Source organism: Thamnophis elegans, chromosome 12 (genome assembly GCF_009769535.1).
Source record: "Thamnophis elegans isolate rThaEle1 chromosome 12, rThaEle1.pri, whole genome shotgun sequence".
NCBI classification, from domain to species: Eukaryota; Metazoa; Chordata; class Lepidosauria; order Squamata; family Colubridae; genus Thamnophis; species Thamnophis elegans.
The window spans coordinates 51,348,946-51,369,977 of NC_045552.1; the positions used below are offsets into that span (position 1 = coordinate 51,348,946).

General features: G+C 40.0%; 1 protein-coding gene across 1 annotated transcript in view; it reads right to left on the reverse strand.

The window, feature by feature from the left end:
* Positions 1 to 21,032, reverse strand: part of PCDH11X (protocadherin 11 X-linked) — a 747,920-nt gene that overhangs the window by 249,630 nt on the left and 477,258 nt on the right. The window contains exon 5 of the mRNA XM_032228039.1: positions 17,635 to 17,666. Within this exon, the coding sequence (XP_032083930.1) occupies positions 17,635 to 17,666 (32 nt within the window). The remainder of the gene's footprint in view (positions 1 to 17,634; positions 17,667 to 21,032) is intronic.

The window sequence follows — 21,032 nt, forward strand, 5'->3', positions numbered from 1 at the left end:
CTAGAATATGTGAATGTCCAAAAACAAATGAAGCTTGACAGTAACCATCTTTCAGTATTTAACATATATCAAATAAAGGCATATGGTAGCCCATCCCATGCTGAAGTACATTTACTTAATTTTAGTGTGGGGTGGGAATTAAATTCCAGCTGAACGCCTTTATAAATCAATGCACGATTGCAAACTTGATCTTATCAGGGCTTTTATTCGTGTGGAACAATTCACCCAAGGAGAAGGAAGGTTCAATCTCCAGTGTCAAGAAGTAGACAACAAGTTCACTGGCATTGCTTCTCCCTTTTCTCCTTCAGCAAGGACTGGAGATAACAATCTCCGGGAAAAGAAGGAGAAGAAAAAAGGGAAAGCAAAACAGGACATATACCATCTTTAAAATTCTAGAGTAAAATAATGTTCATGTCAGGCCTGCAGCCATCTTTTCTTTTGGCTCTTTGGCCTGCCACACTTTCTATTATTCTAATATGCATTTTCTATTGTGGGAAAATGGGGGGTGGGTGGGATTTTAGGAGTGAGATGCAATGTAGTCATAACAACATTCTTTCTAGAAAGCCAAGGTCATCCTTTGCCTTCGCACCTCTGCACCTGACCGGAACTGGATGGGAGGAAACTGCCAGTATGGCAGTGGAAGATTGGACCATGTGATGGACTTGTGGGTGTTTGGGGGGGGGGGGCAGATCTTGAAATTTCAACTTGGTGGGGAAAACCGGGAAGCTTTCAGATTCGGGTTTTACCAGATGTGCCAATCTGGTAAATCTCTTAATAAATTGGAACTTTGAGCAGTATTTTGCCTTGGCCTCTGATTTACTTTTGGATGCTATTTGGAACCCCGACAGTTTAATGTGGCCCCTAATGCTGTGTGAGCTTGGTTGTTTGCTCACGGATGTTTCATTACCAAGATAGGTAACAACATCAGTGCTAGAAGGGAATGGGTTTACCTCCCTGTTAATATAAAGTAGCTTGCAAGGCCCTTTTTGGTAGGGCAGGCATTATCTCATTTATTTACCCTGTTTTTCCTGAAAATAAGACCCTACCAAAAAATAAACCCTAGCATGATTTTTAGGATGCTCCTAATATGAGTCCTACCCCCAAAATAAGCCCCTGTTAAGATCATCAGCCAGACAGACACAATTCTCCCATATTAAGACCTAACCAGAAAAATAAGCCCTAATGCATCTTTTGGAGCAAACTATAATATAAAACCTGGTCTTATTTTTGGGAAAACACGGTATTTGGTGCTTGGTGCTTTCTGAGCTTGGTGGTTTTCTTCAAGGCATTTCATGACCCAACTAGGTAACATCATCAGTGCTACAAGGGAATACAGTTTGTTCTCTTTTTATTTGCTAGTGTCTTGCCCTGTCAGTGTTGGTGAGAGTGTTCTTGTAGGTTGTTGTTGACTATTCTGTGGTTTGTCTGAGTTGGTAGTTCCTTGACTGGGATATGGTTTTTTATTACTACTACTACTACTACTACTACTACTACTACTACTACTACTACTACTACTTCTTCTTCTTCTTCTTCTTCTTCTTCTTCTTCTTCTTCTTCTTCTTCTTCTTCTTCTTCTTCTCCTCCTCCTCCTCCTCCTCCTCCTCCTCCTCCTCCTCCTGCTCCTCGTCCTCCTCCTCCTCCTCCTCCTCCTCCTCCTCCTCCTCCTCCTCCTCCTCCTCCTTCTTCTTCTTCTTCTTTGTAGAATTTTTAAATTTAATTTTAATACAAACAGTCCACCTTCCACCAAACATTGTGTCTTCTGGGTACAAATGCTTTGTGCAATAGCAATTAAGATTTACAGTCATATTCATTATTTAGTCTACTATTCTATTCTCAATACCTTCAAGGTCTAATAATCTAACAATCCTCTTCTTGATTTATTTAACTCTATTCCCTTTATTAACTCTATTAATGCATATTCCATATTTCACTCATCCACTTTTATTTCTAATTCTTATATTTATTCTCTAACCATCGGTAGAATGATTCCCATATAATATAATCATCAGTTTGTTCTTTCTCTTTAATTGCCAGTGTGGGGATATGGTTTACTTCTTGATTGTTGGTCTAGTATTAAAAATTATATAGATTTTTTTATGGTCATCGGATGGGGATAATGGCAATATCGTAATTATTAATGGTCAGAGTTTACTGGCTTAAGCTAATGCAATGGAGAGCTCTTGCATTAATCAACTGGTTTCTGTCTTATCTTCCAGGAGATAAAATGTATCATGGAGATCGGTGAATAGGTGACTGTGCAATTGATAAATCCAGGATTTTTTTTTTAAAAGAAAAAAAAAGTAATTTTGTAAAGTCCCAGTAATGCCAGTTGATCCCCATGCTGTCTACCATCGATCTGGGCAAGGAAACCTTTTTTTTAAAAAAAACCAGGCAGGATTGTTAGACAATGTTAATTAACGCTCACTCGAAACCTTATGCTGTTTCATTAAGAGGAACAAATTGGAGGAATTATAAAAAACAATTTCGCTGGGCTGACTGTGAGCCTACTCTGCTCCTCAAAAGAAACTTCTTCCCTTTCTCCCTCATGATTCTCATCCTAATGTTATAGTGACTCCCTTTCTGTCCCTGGCTGTTACGGGCGTCTTGAATGAATACTGAAAACAGTATCCATGCACTCTTTTGCTCCCAAAAGCTGGTCTACCTTTTCAGTTCCCAGACATAACTCCGAGCCGAGGTGGCGCAGTGGTTAGGGTGCAGTGCTTCAGGCCACTTCAGCTGACTGTTATCTGCAGTTCAGCGGTTCTAATCTCACCGGCTCAAGGTTGACTCAGCCTTCCATCCTTCCGAGGTGGGTGAAATGAGGACCCAGACTGTGGGGGCGATATGCTGACTCTGTAAACCGCTTAGAGAGGGCTGAAAGCCCTATGAAGCGGTATATAAGTCTAACTACTATTGCTATTGCTATAACTCCTACCCTCAAAACTACGCTATAAAGCACTGCATACCAAGACAAATAGACACAAGGACAGGTTTTTTCCCAAATGCCATCACTCTCCTAAACAAATAATTCTCTCAACACTGTCAAACTATTCACTAAGGCTGCATTACTATTACTATTAATCTCTTCATCGTTCCTATCACCCATCTCCTCCCACTTATGACTGCAGGACTGTAACTTTGTTGCTTGTATCCTTAAGATTTAGAGTGATATTGATTGTTTCCTGATTGCTTATTTGCACCCTATTACTATCATTAAGTGTTGTACCGGTGGTGGGATTCAGCCAGTTCGCACCTATTCGGGAGAACCGGTTGGTAACTTTCTAAGTAGTTCGGAGAACCGGTTGTTGGAAGAAATCTCCTTTTGTTTTTTTTCCCCACTTTACAGGGCTAATCCTGTAAGGAAGGCAGGAAGGAAACATTCTGGTGTTTTTTCTAGCCTAATCTTTATTGCCCTGCTTACAGAAACTGCCTCTCCAGTTAACCCTTATTACCATTGTAACAGCTAAGGGGAAGCGCCCATTGACCTGAGTGACATTGACTTGGCCACACCCACCCAGTCACAAGACTACCAAGCCACGCCTACCCAGCTGGTCATTAGGGCAGAGGACTGGTTGTTAAATTATTTGAATCCCACCACTGTATTGTACCTTATGATTCTTGATGAACATATCTTGTATTTTTATGTACACTGAGAGCATCTGTACCAGAGGTGGGTTCCTACCAGTTCGCACCTGTTCGGTAGAACCGGTTCGTCAAATCTACCAAACTGGTTAGAAGAGGTTCCACCAGTGGATCCGGAAAGCAGGCCACACCTACAGAAGAGGTTCCAAATTTTTTTTTGAAACCCACCACTGGCAAAGATCTTGTAACTTGACAGCTTTAAGACTTGCATGCTTCAATGCCAGAATTTCTGAATAGCTACTTGGACCAACCTAAGTACTAATTCATAATTTCATATCCGGTCACATGGGCGGCAAGCCACTCCCATTCGGTCACATGGGTGGCAAGCCACTCCCACAAAGGAGGCCACACCCACAGAGTAGGTTCCCACAATTTTTGAAAACCACCACTGATCTGCACCAAAGACAAATTCCTTGGGTGTGCAATCAAACTTGGTCAATAAAGAATTCCATTCCATTCCATTCCACTCCACTCCACTCCTCTTTTTATTCTATTCCCCCAAATACACCTTTTACATTTCTCTCCCTTCTCTCCCTTCATCTGCCTGAAAGGGGACCTATCTGCTCTGCTGAGTGGCAGCGATTGGGCTGCCAAAATGTGACAACTTTATCTGCAGTACAGCTTGCAAATTGCCAACCATTGATCCGAGAGCATGGGCAATCTGATCAACCTAAGACAAGATGGATTTTGGCATGTGGGAGGGAGGAAGAGACATGGGTAGACAGGAAGGAAGGTGGTCTCTCTCTTCTGCCTTGTGATCAGTGTTTTCAGTATTGATCGAGTTTAGAAATAACATTATAATGGGACACACTCCTCTTTACTTATTTGTTTGTTTATTAACTCTATATGCCACCCATCTTGCTGAAGTAACTCTAGCTGGCTTACATTGAATCGATGAAACCAAATTAAACCAAATTTTCAGGCAGTTAAAACAATTAACCAGTGGAACGACTTGCCTCCAGAAATTGTGGGTCTTTCCACTCGGGAGGTTTTTAAGAAAAAAACTGGACAGTCACTTGTCTGAAATGGTGTAGGGTTGATAAGGGGATTGGATTAGAAGATGAGATGTGGAGAGATAAACCAGCCCCTTTCCATCCCGTTAATGCCTGGCAATTAAGCATGATGTAAAAACAACCCATTAAGATAATCAGCATAAACTTCATTGGAAGTATACATATATCAATTTGGACCAATGTTTTAAGCCTTTGGGGAGGGGGTCAAAGGGAGGGGGGAAGGAGATGATGAGGGTGATGATCTTCATGGCTAAATGAAGCCACATTCATACCTTTACACCTGAGATCTACATCTCAATCTTGCACTGTCACAACTTCTTAATCTCTCTTAATAGCTTTGGGTCCCTAATGCCACATATCTTCTTCGCCAGCTACAGTCATAAGATCCTTCTCCTCTACACAGAGATTTTCCCCAGATCCTTCTGAGGAATTCTGCTTGTCTTAATTATTGGCCTTTACATTTCCTGGAAAGATTTGAACAAGGAAAAAAAAAACACAGGGATAATCTAAAGATATACAGATTTAATCTGTTTCTTTGTCCACTCCCTTATCACTCCCTTTTGAGAGTCTGTCTTTTCTTTCTCACAACTTTCTCCAATGTTTGCCATTTTCCTAAACCCCTGAAGGCAAGATGAGAAACATGGATGGAAACTAACTGAGGAGAGAAGTAAGCTAGAACTAAGGATAAATTTCTTGATAGTAAGAACAATTAAGGGATGCGGTGGCTCAATGGCTAAGATGCTGAGTTTGTTGATCAGAAAGGTCGTAGTTCAGCGGTTCGAATCCCTAGCGCTGTGTAATGGAGTGAGCTCCCGTTACTTGTCAGGGGGTTGGACTAAAAGACATCCAAAGTCCCTTCCAACTCTTCTATTCTGTTAAACACCAACATAAAATATGAAAACAGTAAATAATAACATTATATTTGAAGTAAAAGTGGTGAAGTTGGGGAGGAAGGGAGCAAGATGGATATGGGGAGGAGGTTGGAGTCTTCTTAATTCATTAACTACCTCTACAATGACATACCCCACAGGGGCTGCAAGCTAATTGGCATAGCCATGGCTTTATGGGAGGTCAGGAGGGTGGGTGCAGATCTCATCTTGAGGACACAACCAGGGATGGGATTCAACTGGTTGGACCGGTTAGCACGAACCAATAGTTCTGGCAATCAGTTGGCCCTGCCCACATGCCCCTGTGCTACTCTGTCTTATATTTCCTTTGTTTGAAGCTCAGCTGATTGGCATGACAGCTGTTTTACTCACTGGGGCTGCAGTAGAAGGTACATTTTAGAGTTGTTTTCAAACACTCTTTAACATGTGTACCTATTGGCAGCCAACTGGTTGTTACACAGGTTGAATCCCACCACTAGACAAAATGTTCCAGAGGGAGAAATCCTGGGAGAAAAGGCCCTTCCGGAACCCACCAGTTGGGATTCCTGTCAGGCTTCTGAAAGATGCTCTAATTAATTCATGAGCCTCAAGCTAAGTTTCAAAAGAAATCCAGTCATTTATTAGGAACATCATTTCGGCAATACCCTATTGCAGTCGGATCTGACCCCATTTAAATTATGGCTGAACTTTGCTCCTGTTTCTTCCCTCCTCTCAGTCTGTGTCATAAATCACATTCTCCAATGAGGTGCACACCTCACAAGCCTACTGTAGTAATATGAGATCTGACTCTAGCTGAAGGTATGCATGAAATGCGCTCACCATGGCAGCTTCATAACAGATGTGCAAATACTTTATAAGTTGACAATTCCTTGACCAAATGCCCATTCAGCTAGTGTGGGTACAGCAGGCTAATTCCAATGGAGTGAGATGTTTCCTCAGATAACCTGGTTCCATGCCCTGAAGACAAAAACCAACACCTTGAACCACTATTACAATAAGAAGATGGGCCTTGGCTCTCAATATGCCAGAGGAAAGATATTATTTGGTTAAAGTCAAGATGTCTTCTGGTTCTGCAGAATTTGAATCAGATTTGGTGCTAAGACAAGTATTGTTCATAGCTGCCATAGTTCAGGTTTGGCATGTAAGGAAGCTCTCATTGAACTTGATGGATCTTCCTTGGTTTGGCTCTAGATGAAGACTACACAAATTGCTGGGGGATGCAGTAAAGGATAGAAATTTTATCCCCCTCACCAAGGGGGGAAAAGTGAAAATATGCCTCATGACAGATGAACACCTGGAAGGGAAAAACACGCTTCACGTTATGATGCACCTTTTCCGCCTTTATTTTATCATCACTGAACATAAATGAAAGAAGGAAATAAATCAAAGTAATGTTAGAAGAAGAGCATCAGGATCATATAATGCTATTCAAAGCTTCAACCATCTAGTATGTCATCTGTTCCGCAAGCATGTAAGGGGAAGATTTAAAATTGTAGATTAGATAGATAGATAGATAGATAGATAGATAGATAGATAGATAGATAGATAGATAGACAGACAGACAGACAGACAGACAGACAGACAGACAGACAGACAGACAGACAGACAGACAGACGATAGGATGGATGGATGGAGAGCTAAATGGAGATATAGATGAATGGATGGGTGGGTGGGTGGGTGGGCAGACAGACAGACAGATAGATTTGGAGGGAGAGGGAGGGAGAAAAGGAGGGAGAGAGAGCTAGATGGATCAATAGATAGGTAGGTAGGTAGGTAGGTAGGTAGGTAGGTAGGTAGGTAGGTAGGTAGGTAGATAGGCAGGCAGGCAGGCAGGCAGCAAGCGCACATTATCTTTTTTTTCAATTTTGTGGAATAAATGTCCATATGATAAGAGACACAGGATGGCACTTTTAGCATAGTTAAATCATGTCATTTTAATAGTAATCAGGATTTATTTCTTGTTCTTGATCTGAACAATTGTGTCAGAAGTTTCTAGTTGAGCTTCTAGAGCCCTAATTAATATTCAAGGCTCTAAGCATCTCAATGTTGTATGTGATCATGTTTTCTGCCTGTCTTCTGGAGCCTCATGTCCCTAGAAATTAGATTCACCCTAAACCCCAAGGCTTTTTGCAAGACCTTGAAAACTGGTTTTCCATCAAATCTCAAAGTGCCTCCCATCTGTTTTAGCCTGATTGTCTGTGCCCATTCACCTGTCTTTCTGTTTGTCAATCTATCTATCTATTCATCATCAATTAATCAATCTAACTATCCATCCATCTGTCAATTTATCCAGTCAGCCAGCCATTTTTTCTCTCTCTATCATTCACTTATCACTCATCCATCAATCATCAATCAATCATCTCTGTCTCTGTCTATCTCTCTCTCTCTCACTATCTATTATCTCCATCTATCATCTATATATCTCTATATCTATATCTATTCATCTATCTATCTATCTATCTATCTATCTATCTATCTATCTATCTATCTTTATCTATCTATCTATCTATCTATCTATCTATCTATCTATCTATCTATCTATCTACCTATCTATTGTTATCTATCGATCTCTCTATCTATCTATCTCTCTTATCTATCTATCTATCTATCTATCTATCTATCTATCTATCTATCTATCTATCTATCTATCTATCTATCTATCTAATCAGCTAGCTATCATCTATCTATCTCCCTCCTTACAAGCCCTCAACTATTCTTCCTTCACTCCTTCCATTTGCTGCTCCCTAGACTGATTTCAAAAGCAAAGCTGGAGCTATTTCACTCTCTCACACACACTCTCTCTTTTTTATTTTATAAAACAGGATAGTAACACTGAAATATATGAGGCAGGGAATGGCAAGATGCAGGGAACAGAAGTTCCTTGAATTCACCTGACAAATTACTCCCTCTTTCTCTCTCTCTCTCACTGCCCTTAGTATCCTCCCTTGCCAGAGAATGACTTGAAACACTGTGGTGACTAACAATCTGTATTCCGTTCCAGCTGCGAGCTCTGCACATTACTTGTGTACAACAGAAAAGATTGTTCCTCGCTCCTCCTAATGTTTTCACACACAGCTACATGATCTCATATCAGCTATTAAATTTTAACAGAGTGTTTCAATGTTTCTTCCCCCATCCCCAGGCTTCAAATTTGGTCAAGACGAGTTCTCTGTATAAAGGAGAGGGACCGCAATTGCTTTAAATGCATTCCAAGATACATTAACGTCTTTTTGGAAGGAGGATCATAGGCAGCTTGGAAAGCTTTGGCCGTAGCCGAGGCTGTAGTTGAGAAAGCTTGTCCGTGGGCAGCATTTGAAAAGTTAAGTTTTGCCAAAAAGGATCTGGCAAAAGAAAGAAGTCATCCCCATTGAAAGAACTTGCATGTACAATTAAAGCGTCCATTCTGGCAAACAATTATAATTTGCAGTCAGAAATCATAAACTAATGTTAACCTTGTGAGAACCATGCCTACTACTAATACTATCTTTATTGTAAGGTTAGTTTAGTACCAGAATCTTAAAAGTTTGCAAGCACGTTTTCCTTCCTTCAATTTAATTTTACTCTCCAGGAAACTGGAGATGGTCACTTCTGAATTGCTTACTAAACCTTGTCTTCTTCTGCAAGCTGAGATATCTTTGGCATGGAGGGTTGTCTAGCCTGCAACTCTTCCTCCTTCAAGATCATTCTCACACATCATTACAACTAACTTCTGTCTGTCTGTCTGTATCATCTACCTATGATCTCTCTCTCTCTCCCCCCTCTCTCTCATCTATTTATTGTTCCATTTGTTTTTCCTCCCTCCCTCCCTTCCCTCCATATCTATCCATCCATCCATCTATCATCCATCCATCCATCCATCTATCATCCATCCATCCATCCATCCATCCATCCATCCATCCATCTACCTACCCACCCACCCACATACATACATACATACATACATACATACCTAATCCATCTCTGTATATCTATCATCTATCTATTTATGTATCATCATCATCATCATCATCATCATCATCATCATCATCATCATCTCTGTCTGTCTATCTATCATCTATCATCTATCATCTATCATCTATCATCTATCATCTACCATCTATCATCTATCATCTATTCCATCTCTGTATATCTATCATCTATCTATTTATGTATCATCATCATATCTATCTACCTACCTACCTACCTACCTATCTCTCTCTCTCTCTCTCTCTCTCTCTATCTATCTATCTATCTATCTATCTATCTATCTATCTATCTATCTATCTATCATCTATCTATCTATCTATCTATCTATCTATCTATCTATCTATCATCTATCTATCTATCATCTATCTCTGATGTTGGGGAAGAAAAAAGAAAACGGGATGGTAGGGGATGAGATGGTTAAATAGTGTCATCAATGCAATGACATGGATTTAGATGGACTCCAGGAGACAGATAGAGGAGTGGTCCAGGTTGTGGCCCATGGGGTCATGGGGACACAGCTTAGTGACTGAATAACAACAACAAACTGCATTTGGGGAAAAATGCACTAAACCTACTCAGTTCCACCAACGCTGTAGAGAAGGTTAAGAGAGATCTTCTACAGTACCGGCCTGAAGAAGAGCAGAGATATATACTTTTACTCTGGATAACTTTCCTTTAGCTGAGAAATATGGGGGGAAAGGAAGCACCCTGGTGACCCAGGCTGATGCATTTGCAACAGGAGACAAAGAGCAAGCCGTGTCACCAGATCTTTCAAGCTCTCGTCCTCATTATCGTGTATGAACATGAACTGTTTTCCCGCTTTGCTTTGAAATATCTCCTTCTTTTGATTCTGTAATGTGCGCAGGAAACACAAGCCTCATGATTAAAGACAAGCAGCATGGAGACGGGACAGGGAAGAAAAGGAAGCATTAACTCCTGCCATGTATCCCTGTTAGCTCATGTAGGCATGATTACAAGTCAAGCGGCTTTTCGCAGAAGCTTAATCGTAATGCATTAATGCAATCTAATTACAACTAGGTTCTGTTTGAAAGAAATGATCCAGAAAAATGCCATTATTAGGTACTAATTATATAATTGACTCCTTAATAATCTAATTTGTAAGATATATATATATATATATATATATATATATATATATATATATATATATATATATATACACACACACACACATACACACACACACACACACATTCATACATACACACACATACACACACATACATACATACATTACATACACACACATAGATATATAGATATATAGATATGTTATATTTATGCTGATAAATAAATAAAGGGAGACTAGTATAGATCTATTTCAAGCTATTTAGCTCTCATCAGCTAGCCATACCCTTGCTGGGAATCGAACCTGTGCTCTATTGCCTCTAAGGCAGATGTGTTAACCATTGAGCTACAGGGCTCGACTCCTTATCAGCCAGGCCAGGGTGAAAGGTATATATTTAAAGTCACAACCCCTGGTGTGCCCAAATATTGAAATAGATCTATACTAGTCTCCCTTTATTTATTTATCAGCATAAATATAACAAATGTAACAAAAAGGCAACAGTAAAAAATACTGGGTTTCTGTCTGGATGGTCTCTTGTGACGAGCCGAAGGACAGAGAATGGAAGTGTGACCTTCCTCCCATATTTGGGCATACCAGGGGTTGTGACTTTAAAATATATATATATATATATATATATATATATATAGATAGATAGATAGATAGATAGATAGATAGATAGATAGATAGATAGATAGATAGATAAATATAGTTAGGTATGCTCCCCGTTGGGTGAGCGAGTACGTTCAGAGAAGCGTTGTTAGAATTGTGTTGGAGAACACACAAACCGGCATACAGAGATACTGCAGTTTAAGTAGGCTTTTACTTTCGTGGAAATAGAGTCCATCAACAGTCCAAGTCATACACGGTTAAGACAGTCAGTCATCAACGTCTTTCAGTTAAGGGATAATCCAAATAACATAGTCCAGTATCATATAATCAGTTCAGTACTCAAAGTTTGCTAACAGTTGCAAAATTTACAATAGCTCACGGCACTTTCTAACGGCCAGCTTCCAAAACAAACACTCAGATCAGATCAGCCCAGCATCTAACAGAGAAGAGAGCTAACAGTCATTCTGGCTCCCTCTTATGGCCAATTAAGGAAACAGCAACCAATCACATTTTACAGTATGATATATATATGCATATATATTAGAATATATACTGTATATATATTCTAAGATCTTCTGTATTGCTGACAGTTCACATGCCCGCAGAGATGGGTTCACATGCCATCAGGGGTATAGAACTATAGGCAATACAGAAGATCTTAGAATATGCAGAGATGGATAAATTGACCCAGGAAATTCAAGGAAAGGAGGAAACAGTACTGTTTAACTTGGGGAAAATGGTATAAGTGGTTAGAGGATAAAAATAGGAAATAAGAATTTGGAAAATGTAGTTTGTATTACAGAAGAAGTGGGAATTAGTGATAAGAATGTAGGGAAAGTAGGATTTACAAAAGTAGGAATAGTCATGTATTAGTAGAAGAACAAAGACTGTCTGATACAAATAACCAAGCATAGACTGATAAGCAAAAATAAGTGTAAAATAAGTGTAAAACTAGAATTTATGGAGAGGGAAATAGTGTTTGTAAAGATGCACCAATAGATATCTGCTGTAAGAAGGAACATGTAGTTCTGATGCTATTTGTAAGTGTCATGTATGTTTCTGTCAATGTGTATAAGTGTTTATAATAAAAAAATATTTTTAAAAAAGAACTACAGCCAATGCAGCTATTCTCATGTTGACATTGTGCCATCTAATTTTGTCAATAGTCATCATAATTTCAATTCAGTCTATATGGTTAATTATCCCAAAGGAAAAAAATCTGGATCCTGTTGTTTGATGCCATGGAATCCTTCCAACTTGCTTTGGATATTTAGACAGATGATATTGTTGTCTCGGGGAGTTTTTCAACTTGTGAGATCTTCCTTAAAATTGCTCCAAATTAAATAATCCTTGAAACTCTACAGCGGGGTGTATGTGTGTGTAAAAGAGAGGGGGGGAGCATAATTGGAAATGCATAATTATGTGAGATAACGGCAAAATTAAGTGTAATAAAACCATGCAAGGGAGTAATTACGACGGCACTATCTTTGCGACAGGCAGCAAAGGACTTCACCTTCACTTAATTGAAAACAAAATGCATTTGTAAACATGATTAAAATGACAAGGCAGGTGATAAATATGTTTTAGTGCCCCGGTTTTTAAATATTTGTAACAAGCTTTGGGGACTGCTATATTGTTATAAGGTCTCCCAGAGTTCTTACCAAGTGTCACCACTTATAATAAGGGATCCAATTGGCTGCATTGTCTCTGCTTTATAAAACAGGAGCTGAAATGTTCTTCAACTCAAGCGCAGTAGCATGGTTAGTTCAGGATGCTTCTGGAGATGGACCATACAATTCTACATAGCAGCACCTAATTGTGTTTGGCTGATCTCCAACAAAGCAAAGGTAAAGGCGGTTGAAATAAAATTTAGGTTTGAAGCTGGTAGTCAAACAGGACGAGAGATTAAACTGGAAAATTAGGAAAAATGTTGTTGTTGTTAGTTGCAAAGTCATGTCCAACCTATCGTGACCCCATGGACAACGTTCCTCCAGGCCTTCCTGTCCTCTACCATCCTCTGGAGTCCATTTAAGCTCAAGGTGACTCCATCCAGCCACCTCATTCTCTGTCGTCCCCTTCTTCTTTTGCCCTCAATCATTCCCAGCATGAGGCTCTTCTCCAGGGAGTCCTTCCTTTTCATTAGGTGGCCAAAGTATTTGAGTTTCATCTTCCGGATCTGGTCTTCTAAAGAACATTTTAACCGCTGAACTGCAGAGCTTTCTGATCGACAAGCTCAGCGTCTTAGTCACTGACCCACCACATAAGAACATAAGAATACCTTGGTTCAATTTTCCATTCAGATATGACTATGACTTAGAGCCTTTTCCAGTTGCTGAGATGAAGGTCTAACTGCCAGCATCTTCTGGTCCTGCTTCCATCGCCTTCTCTGCAGTCAATGTTTTACATGACTTTATGGCAAAGTGTTTATTCCACTTTCAAACTGACCTTGGGCAATGTTAGCGTAACGACGGAGGAAAGACTGGGAAAGCTAAGGACAACGTAAGGCTGTTTCTCCCAGGGACTGGAAGTAAGGAAGAAGCAAAGTCATGATGGACATAGCAGAGAAAATGATTTTGCCTGGGACCAATTGAACAATCATTAGATTCAAGGGGGGAGGGGGCGGGAAACAACTTTTAACACTTGCGGGGAAGTTTTACCCAAAACAAATTTGGTCCTAACTTCCCATGCTAAGTATCTGACATACTTGGAAAGCAGCCATAACAGTTATGATAAATCCCACAAAGAAATGGAGACAAGGAACACCAGGGTATTCCAAGATGGGATTTTTCACCTGAAAACTAACTCAATCAATCATTTCCATCAGGATTTGAAAAAGTACCAAAATAAAAGAACCCAAAGACAAATGATGTTACCCAATCTGGTAACAAAACCGTGTGTGTGTGTGTGTGTGTGTGTGTGTGTGTGTGTTTGTGTGCATAACTCTTGAACGCCTCGAGCAATTTCAACCAAACTTGGTACACAGATGACTTATTCTCTGGAAACAAATACTGTGGGGGGTAAGACACCCCTCACACTTCTTGGGGTGTGTGTTCTGTTAAGATTGATTGATTGATTGATTGATTTAATACAGCCTGTTGTGCCTTAAAATGGCTTCCAATGTACTGCCATAAAATGACTTCTACTGTACAGCGGAGTGGAGTTGCCATGGTAACAGCTTCACAGTACTTCACAAGGAAGCTCCCTCTGGTAAAGGGGAAAATCCAACATTAGAAATTACGTTTGGTCTGTATATTTTCCCCTTATAAATAAATATCCCGGCAGCTCCATATAGACAATTTTTTTTTAATTTCTAACCCAGGAAAAGGCTTGTTTGCTTATTTTAAATACGCTGATTTAAAACGTCAGCGGTTTCATAGAGGATCATGCCCCACCCTCGGTATATATGCAAGCCAACTATGTAATACTTCTGTAATGGATTTAGGCTTCCTAGCTATGCTTTTGCCGTGCATTGCAGGCCAAAGACAGATGGATAAATCAACAGTAACTTGGGTCAGCACCAATAAAACAATGGAAAGAAGACCATCTGTGAACATATCACTTCTGATGATGGGAAAGTTTGGCTTACATCACCTTATTATTCTCAGGTGGTCCAACGTTCTGCATAAGAATATACGAAGATGGTTTAAATTCGGTTAAATTGCCCATCTGCCTAGGGTTCAGATGTCCTCTCTTCCCATAAGCCCAGCAATTTTCTACAGAGGGACATATTCTGGGCATTTTTCCATGCCAAATTGTATATTTTTTACAGCATCACACAAATGTGACTATCTATCTATCTATCTATCTATCTATCTATCTATCTATCTATCTATCTATCTATCTATCTATCTATCTATCTACCTACCTACCTACCTACCTACCTACCTACCTACCTACCTACCTACCTACCTACCTACCTACCTACCTACCTACCTACCTATCTATCTATCTATCTATCTATCTATCTATCTATCTATCTATCTATCTATCTCTATCATCTATCTATGATCTCTCTCTCTCTCTCTCTCTCTCTCTCTCTTTCATTCTCTCTCTACCTCTCTTTCTCTGTCATTCTCTCTCTCCCATTCTCTCTCTCTCTCTCTCTCTCTCTCTCTCTTTCTCTCCTTCCCTCTCTCTCCTGGATTGTTTTTTGTAGTGAAAATATGCATATTCTTTTAAGATTTACCTTTTTAAAAAATTATGACCTGCTAAGTTGTGGCATATTCTATAGAGATCACTTGTAGTTCCTTGGAACTGAAGAGGAAACCAGACTTTAGAACATAGGAAGGTGTTCAAGATGAAGACCAGTTGCAACTCTTTCAACCAAATGTGACTTCTCTTGGGTTGGCTGCACTTCTGGAGGACAGCTGTACAATCCTTAAAAAGATGAGGGTGAGACTATAGGAGCAGACTCAACTCCAGAAAACGTTTTGCTTTTGAACCAAGATGTTGCATAGGACTTAAATCCAGCACAATTTGTTGGTTCAGATCAAGGTAGGATGTTCTCTCAAACCATGGTCTACTCAGTCTTATTCAGAAGAAGAAGATGAAGAAGAATCCTATTAAAAGCCACCAATACTTGCCTATGGAGATTCTCAGTCATCCAGGTCATGGTTGTCCCAAAGGTGCTTCAGAGCTGAAGAAGCTTCTTGGATGAGAAGCAAAATGTCTTTGAAGAAAAACCAGAAAGTCCAGTTGCCTCTTGGGGGGTGGGGGAAGTACCTTTGGGACAACCGATACTTGCCTCAACTTTTATATAAAACATGCATTTTGAAATTAAAGGAGGGAGGGAGGAAGGAAGGGGCATCAACTTTCTGCACACATGTACATACAATTTGTGTTTTTAGAATGAGCCTATTAAGTATGATTCTGAACATAGGGGGAAGCTGCCTACCACAGTACACATATTAGAAAAAAGTGCAAATGATAAATGACTTATTTGGGTTTTTTAAAAGACATAGGACATTTGATGTAGCAAAAAAAAAAATCAATATATGTGAAATTGACACAGGGAAAATGTAGATTCATCTGCACAACTGTAAGTACCTAAGAGCTTTGAAGTTTCAGAGATCAATAATGGAAAATGTCTCATCCTTTGTCAAGGTACTATTTCTAAGATATTGAGGAAGGTGTTTTTTTTAAAGCGTATAAGCGATTGAAGGCCAATCTGCAAAACAAACACACTGTAAAATTTACAAGGACAAGAAAATATACCCCACCTGTCGTACCAAGGGTAGATCTGTCAACTTTGGTTTCACTCTCTTTCCAAGTAGAATATTATCTACTTCAATATTTTTCAAGACGCGTGGATTTCAACTGCCAGAATTCCTCAGCCAGCGTTGCTGTCTGGGGAATCCTGGGAGCTGAAGTGCACAGGTTTTCAAGCGGCTAAGACTGGGGGCAACTTAACAATCCACTCCTAGACCCCGTAATGTGAGACTGGAGAAAAATGAGATCCAGCATCTGAAGGGAAAAAAAAAAAAAAGATCTCAAATAACCAATTGAAGACCAAACGTCATGTAGGATATCAAGCGATAAAGTCTCCCATGCTCAAGAATGCATATTCCCAGTTACGTACACATGGTGGTTCAGCCTATAAACGAATTTGCCAGTGAATTACAAGCTGCTGAAAGAAAGAAATGTATTCCACTTGTTTGCCATTGCATGTAGGCAACATATACTATCCTTTTCAACAAATTTAGGATTCATGCAATAACATCAATGTCTATTATTTCTTGCATGGAAGAAACACTGCTCTCCCTTCCTTTCCATTTCCCTTTTCCTTCCTTCCTTCCTTCCTTCCTTCCTTCCTTCCTTCCTTCCTTCCCTCCCTCCCTCCCTCCCTCCCTCCCTCCCTCCCTCCCTCCCTTTTTTCCTTTAATTCTTTCTTCCTTCTTGTTTTTCTTATTTCCTTCCTCTTTCTTCCTATTTTTTTTCTTTCTTTCTTTTCATCCCTCCTTTCCTTCCTTCCCTCCCTTTTTCTCTTTCTTTCCTTCCATCCTTTCTTTCTTCTTCCCTCCCTTTTTTCTTCCATTCTTCCTTTCCTTCCCCTTCCTTTTTCTTCCTTCCTTCCTTCTTTCCTTCCTTCTTCCTCCCTCCCTCCCTTTTTCCTTTCATTTTTTCTCATCTTCCTTCCTTCTTTCCTTCCTTCTTCCTCCCTCCCTCTCCATTTTTTCCTTTCATTTTTTCTCATCTTCCTTCCTTGCTTCCTTCATATCTCTATTTTCCTTCCATTCTTCACCCCCTTCCTTTGTTTCTTCGTTCTTTTTTCTTTCTTTCTTCTTTCTTTCTTTCGTCTTTCTTTCTTTCTTCTTTCCTTTCTTTTCTTTCTTTCTTTCTTTCTGTCTTCCTTTCTTTCTTTCTTTCGTTCCCCTCCCGTTTTTCTTTCTTTTCCGCCTTCCCTCTTTCCTTTTCTTTCCTTCCTTACCTTTCCCTTTTCTTTTCTTTCCTTTCTTCTTTCTTCTCCCTCCCTCCTTCCTTCCCTCCCTCCCTTCTTCCTTCCTTCCTTCCTTCCTTCCTTCCTTCCTTCCTTCCTTCCACCCTCCGTCCCCCCCTCTCATTCTTCTTTGCAAAGATTTACAAGTTTTACCCTAATAGTCTTGGGATTGCTGCATTCTTCTTTACCCTAAGTTTATTATTATTATTAAAAGCCAGCAGGGGAGATGTTATCCTTCCTGCCACAAAGGCTACACTCAGCCAGCCAGCCAGATAGCAACTTTTCAGTTTTCAAGTTTTATGGGGCAGGCAGTCAAAAAAACGGATGTCAAAAAAAAAAAAAAAAAAAAAGGTGGCTGCTTAGCTTGATGAATACCTGGCATATTCTGTGCTGCTCTTTGAAGGAGGGACTTTAGGCCTGTCATTCTTGTGCTCCTGTTATCCTCATTTGTCACTTGCAGCCGGAGATAAGCTGTTGGAAATACAAGCCTCTGACATTAATATAATTCATATTGAAAGAGGAATTTAATGCAGGTTGGAAAACCTAACTACATCAGTTGTTTTCTTTAAAAAACTGGAAATATATATATATATATATATATATATATATATATATATATGTGTGTGTGTGTGTGTGTGTGTGTGTGTGTGTGTGTGTGTGTGTGTGTGTGTGTGTGTGAGAGAGAGAGAGAGAGAGAGAGAGAGAGAGAGAGAATTAATAATAATACCTAGGATGCTGGCAGCAAACCATATCAACCATTAGCACCAATCACTGGTATTTGTAATGCATTTTTGAATCTTCAGTTTGCTGAAATTTATGTTTAATGAATAAAGTATATATAATAATTATTATTTCTACATTTATCGGACTTGACCATTCTGATTTTACAAAAAAAAACACCCTACTTGGAGCAGCTTATATCCGTGATGCCGAAACTATGGCATGCGTGCCACAGGTGGCACTCGGAGTCATTTGTTAGGGCACACAGGGCGTTGCCCAGTTAGCTCCAGCGCGCATGCGTGCGCTGGCCAGTTGACTTCGGCCTTCTTTTGAGGATACCTTTTGCCCTCTGGAGGCTTCCTTGAAGGTTCCGGACTGCAAACAAATGGCCCTCAGGGTAAAACCGAAGTTTGGGAATGGACTTCCGGTTTGCTTGTAGGGACATTTTTCGTCCTCTGGAGCCTTTATGAAGTCACTTTTGGTTTGGCCATGGCACCGTTTTTTGCCCTCTGGAGTCTTCAGGGAAGCTACTGAAGCCTCCGGAGGGCCTCCAGGGTGGCAGGAGAGGCTGTTTTCATCCTCCCCAGGCTCCTAGAAAGCCTCTGGAACCTGGGGAGGGTGAAAAAGTGTGCCAAAAGTGGGTGGGGAGAGTGCTGGTCACACATGCATGCACTTATGGGTGTGGCACACCCGCGTACAACCCCCCTGCACTCCTCCCGTTTTTGGCACGTGAGCCAAAAAAGATTTGCCATCATTGGCTTATATCCTCCGACGTTACCTTAACAGTTCCTAGGTCCTTGGTTAGGACTCGAGCTGTTGAGCTACCAACCACCCCCAAAGGCTGTGAATTTCACCAAAGATTAACCTAACAATAATAATAATAATAATAATAATAATAATAATAATAATAATAATAATAATTTGGAATACAACACACCAGAAATCATGATTGTAGAGGTCTGAAGCATACAGTTTATTGATATCACTGTACCAGGAGATGCCAGAGTCAAAGAAAAAGAACTAGGAAAAAAAAACATGAAATATTGCATTCTGGCCATGTAACAGTGATACCCAGTGATACCCTCACCACCCTCCAGTCCTTCCGCGCCGCTGTAAAGATCTGGCTGTCCCGGCTGGCCTGGGGTTAAGATTGTAGCCCCACTCGAATTGTGCGATTGTTGTGTTCTTTTTAACATGCTGTATTGTCTATTGTTTGTCTTTTCCCCCTCCCTTTCTGAATTGTGAGCCGCCCTGAGTCCCCTCAGGGAAAAGGGCGGCATACAAATAAAGGCAAAACCAAAACCAAACCAAACCATTGTCATTGGGACACTTGGTACCATGTCCAAGAATTTTTCGAAACACATCTCCATGCACTAACAGCAACATTCTTTAATTAGCTTCTTGGTCTTGAAAGAGGATAAATTAGATTCGATTGTATATCAGGTGAAACTTGAGTGGTTGGGCAGAAAAAGAGGAGTGGGGAAGGAATGGAGATTTTGCAGTATCCTTCCCCTGCCACGCCCACCAAGCCACGCCCACAGAACCCGTAGTTTTAGAAAAAATGAATTTTACCACTGAAGGAAGAAGAGGACACTCAGCTTGACACTCAAGGCAAGTTAACTCAAGTTAACTTGACTTTTCTAACCTAAGTTCCATTCCTGGACACACATATTTTCCTTCACAACAATGTAGAAATGGTTTGGCATGGGTTATTTTGTTTCAACTGCCCAGTGTTCTCTGTGGTCTTGAGACCATCTGATAAAATACATTCCTGTTTAGACCCACCCACCCTTTCATATATCAGGGAAGTATGCTATCTATAACTCCATATCGGATTTTATTCCCCTCCATATCAGTTTTTATTCCCCTGTTTTCATCCCTGTTTGCATTAAATACTGAAGCAGTCATTATTAATAATAGCAGCATTAGCAACTACACCAAATGGCTGAAGACTACTGTATTCAGAGCTCCGAAAGGAAAAAAAAATAAAGAAACATCTGGATATTTATTATGTTCCCGTAAGAATAGCAAGAACAGCAATCATGCTAAATTTCAATAACGTATGCCGTGCTACATACACATGCACGCTTTAAGAAATAAAGAAATATATATGTGGGTATTTAATATGTTCCCCTCTTGGATGAAAGCTGCCAACTGATGAAGAGGAAGTCAGACTGAATTGAATGGATTGAATATATTTATGATTGGGGATAACTGTATTATCCCCACCTCTTCCCCCAAAGCCTCAAATTGAGAGTATTTTTTTCCCCCGCAAAGACACCTGATTATTTGAATTGATTGCAGCCAACTGAAGTTCAGCTGCCACTTGATAACAAAACAGAAGCTACTCATCTGTTATTATCACAATTGTTCGTTTGGAGAGCAATTTAGTGTACCAGTTGCTTTTTTAATCCTTATTTTGTCCGTGTTCCCAGTCGCCAGGTGAGGCAGCTTATTGTAGCACAAAGACAAATCAGAATAAAGACAATAATCCCTTGCATGAATTATTGGCCAATACTTAGCATGTTCTGTTAATGTATTCCTGCACAGAGTATCGCCAAGCCACAATGTGAGAAACAAGCCACTAGTATGGTGGGTTTAACTAGTATGTTTTTTTTAAAAAAAAATTCATAGCCTGGATGGATTTCCACATCCCACTTGCAAAACAA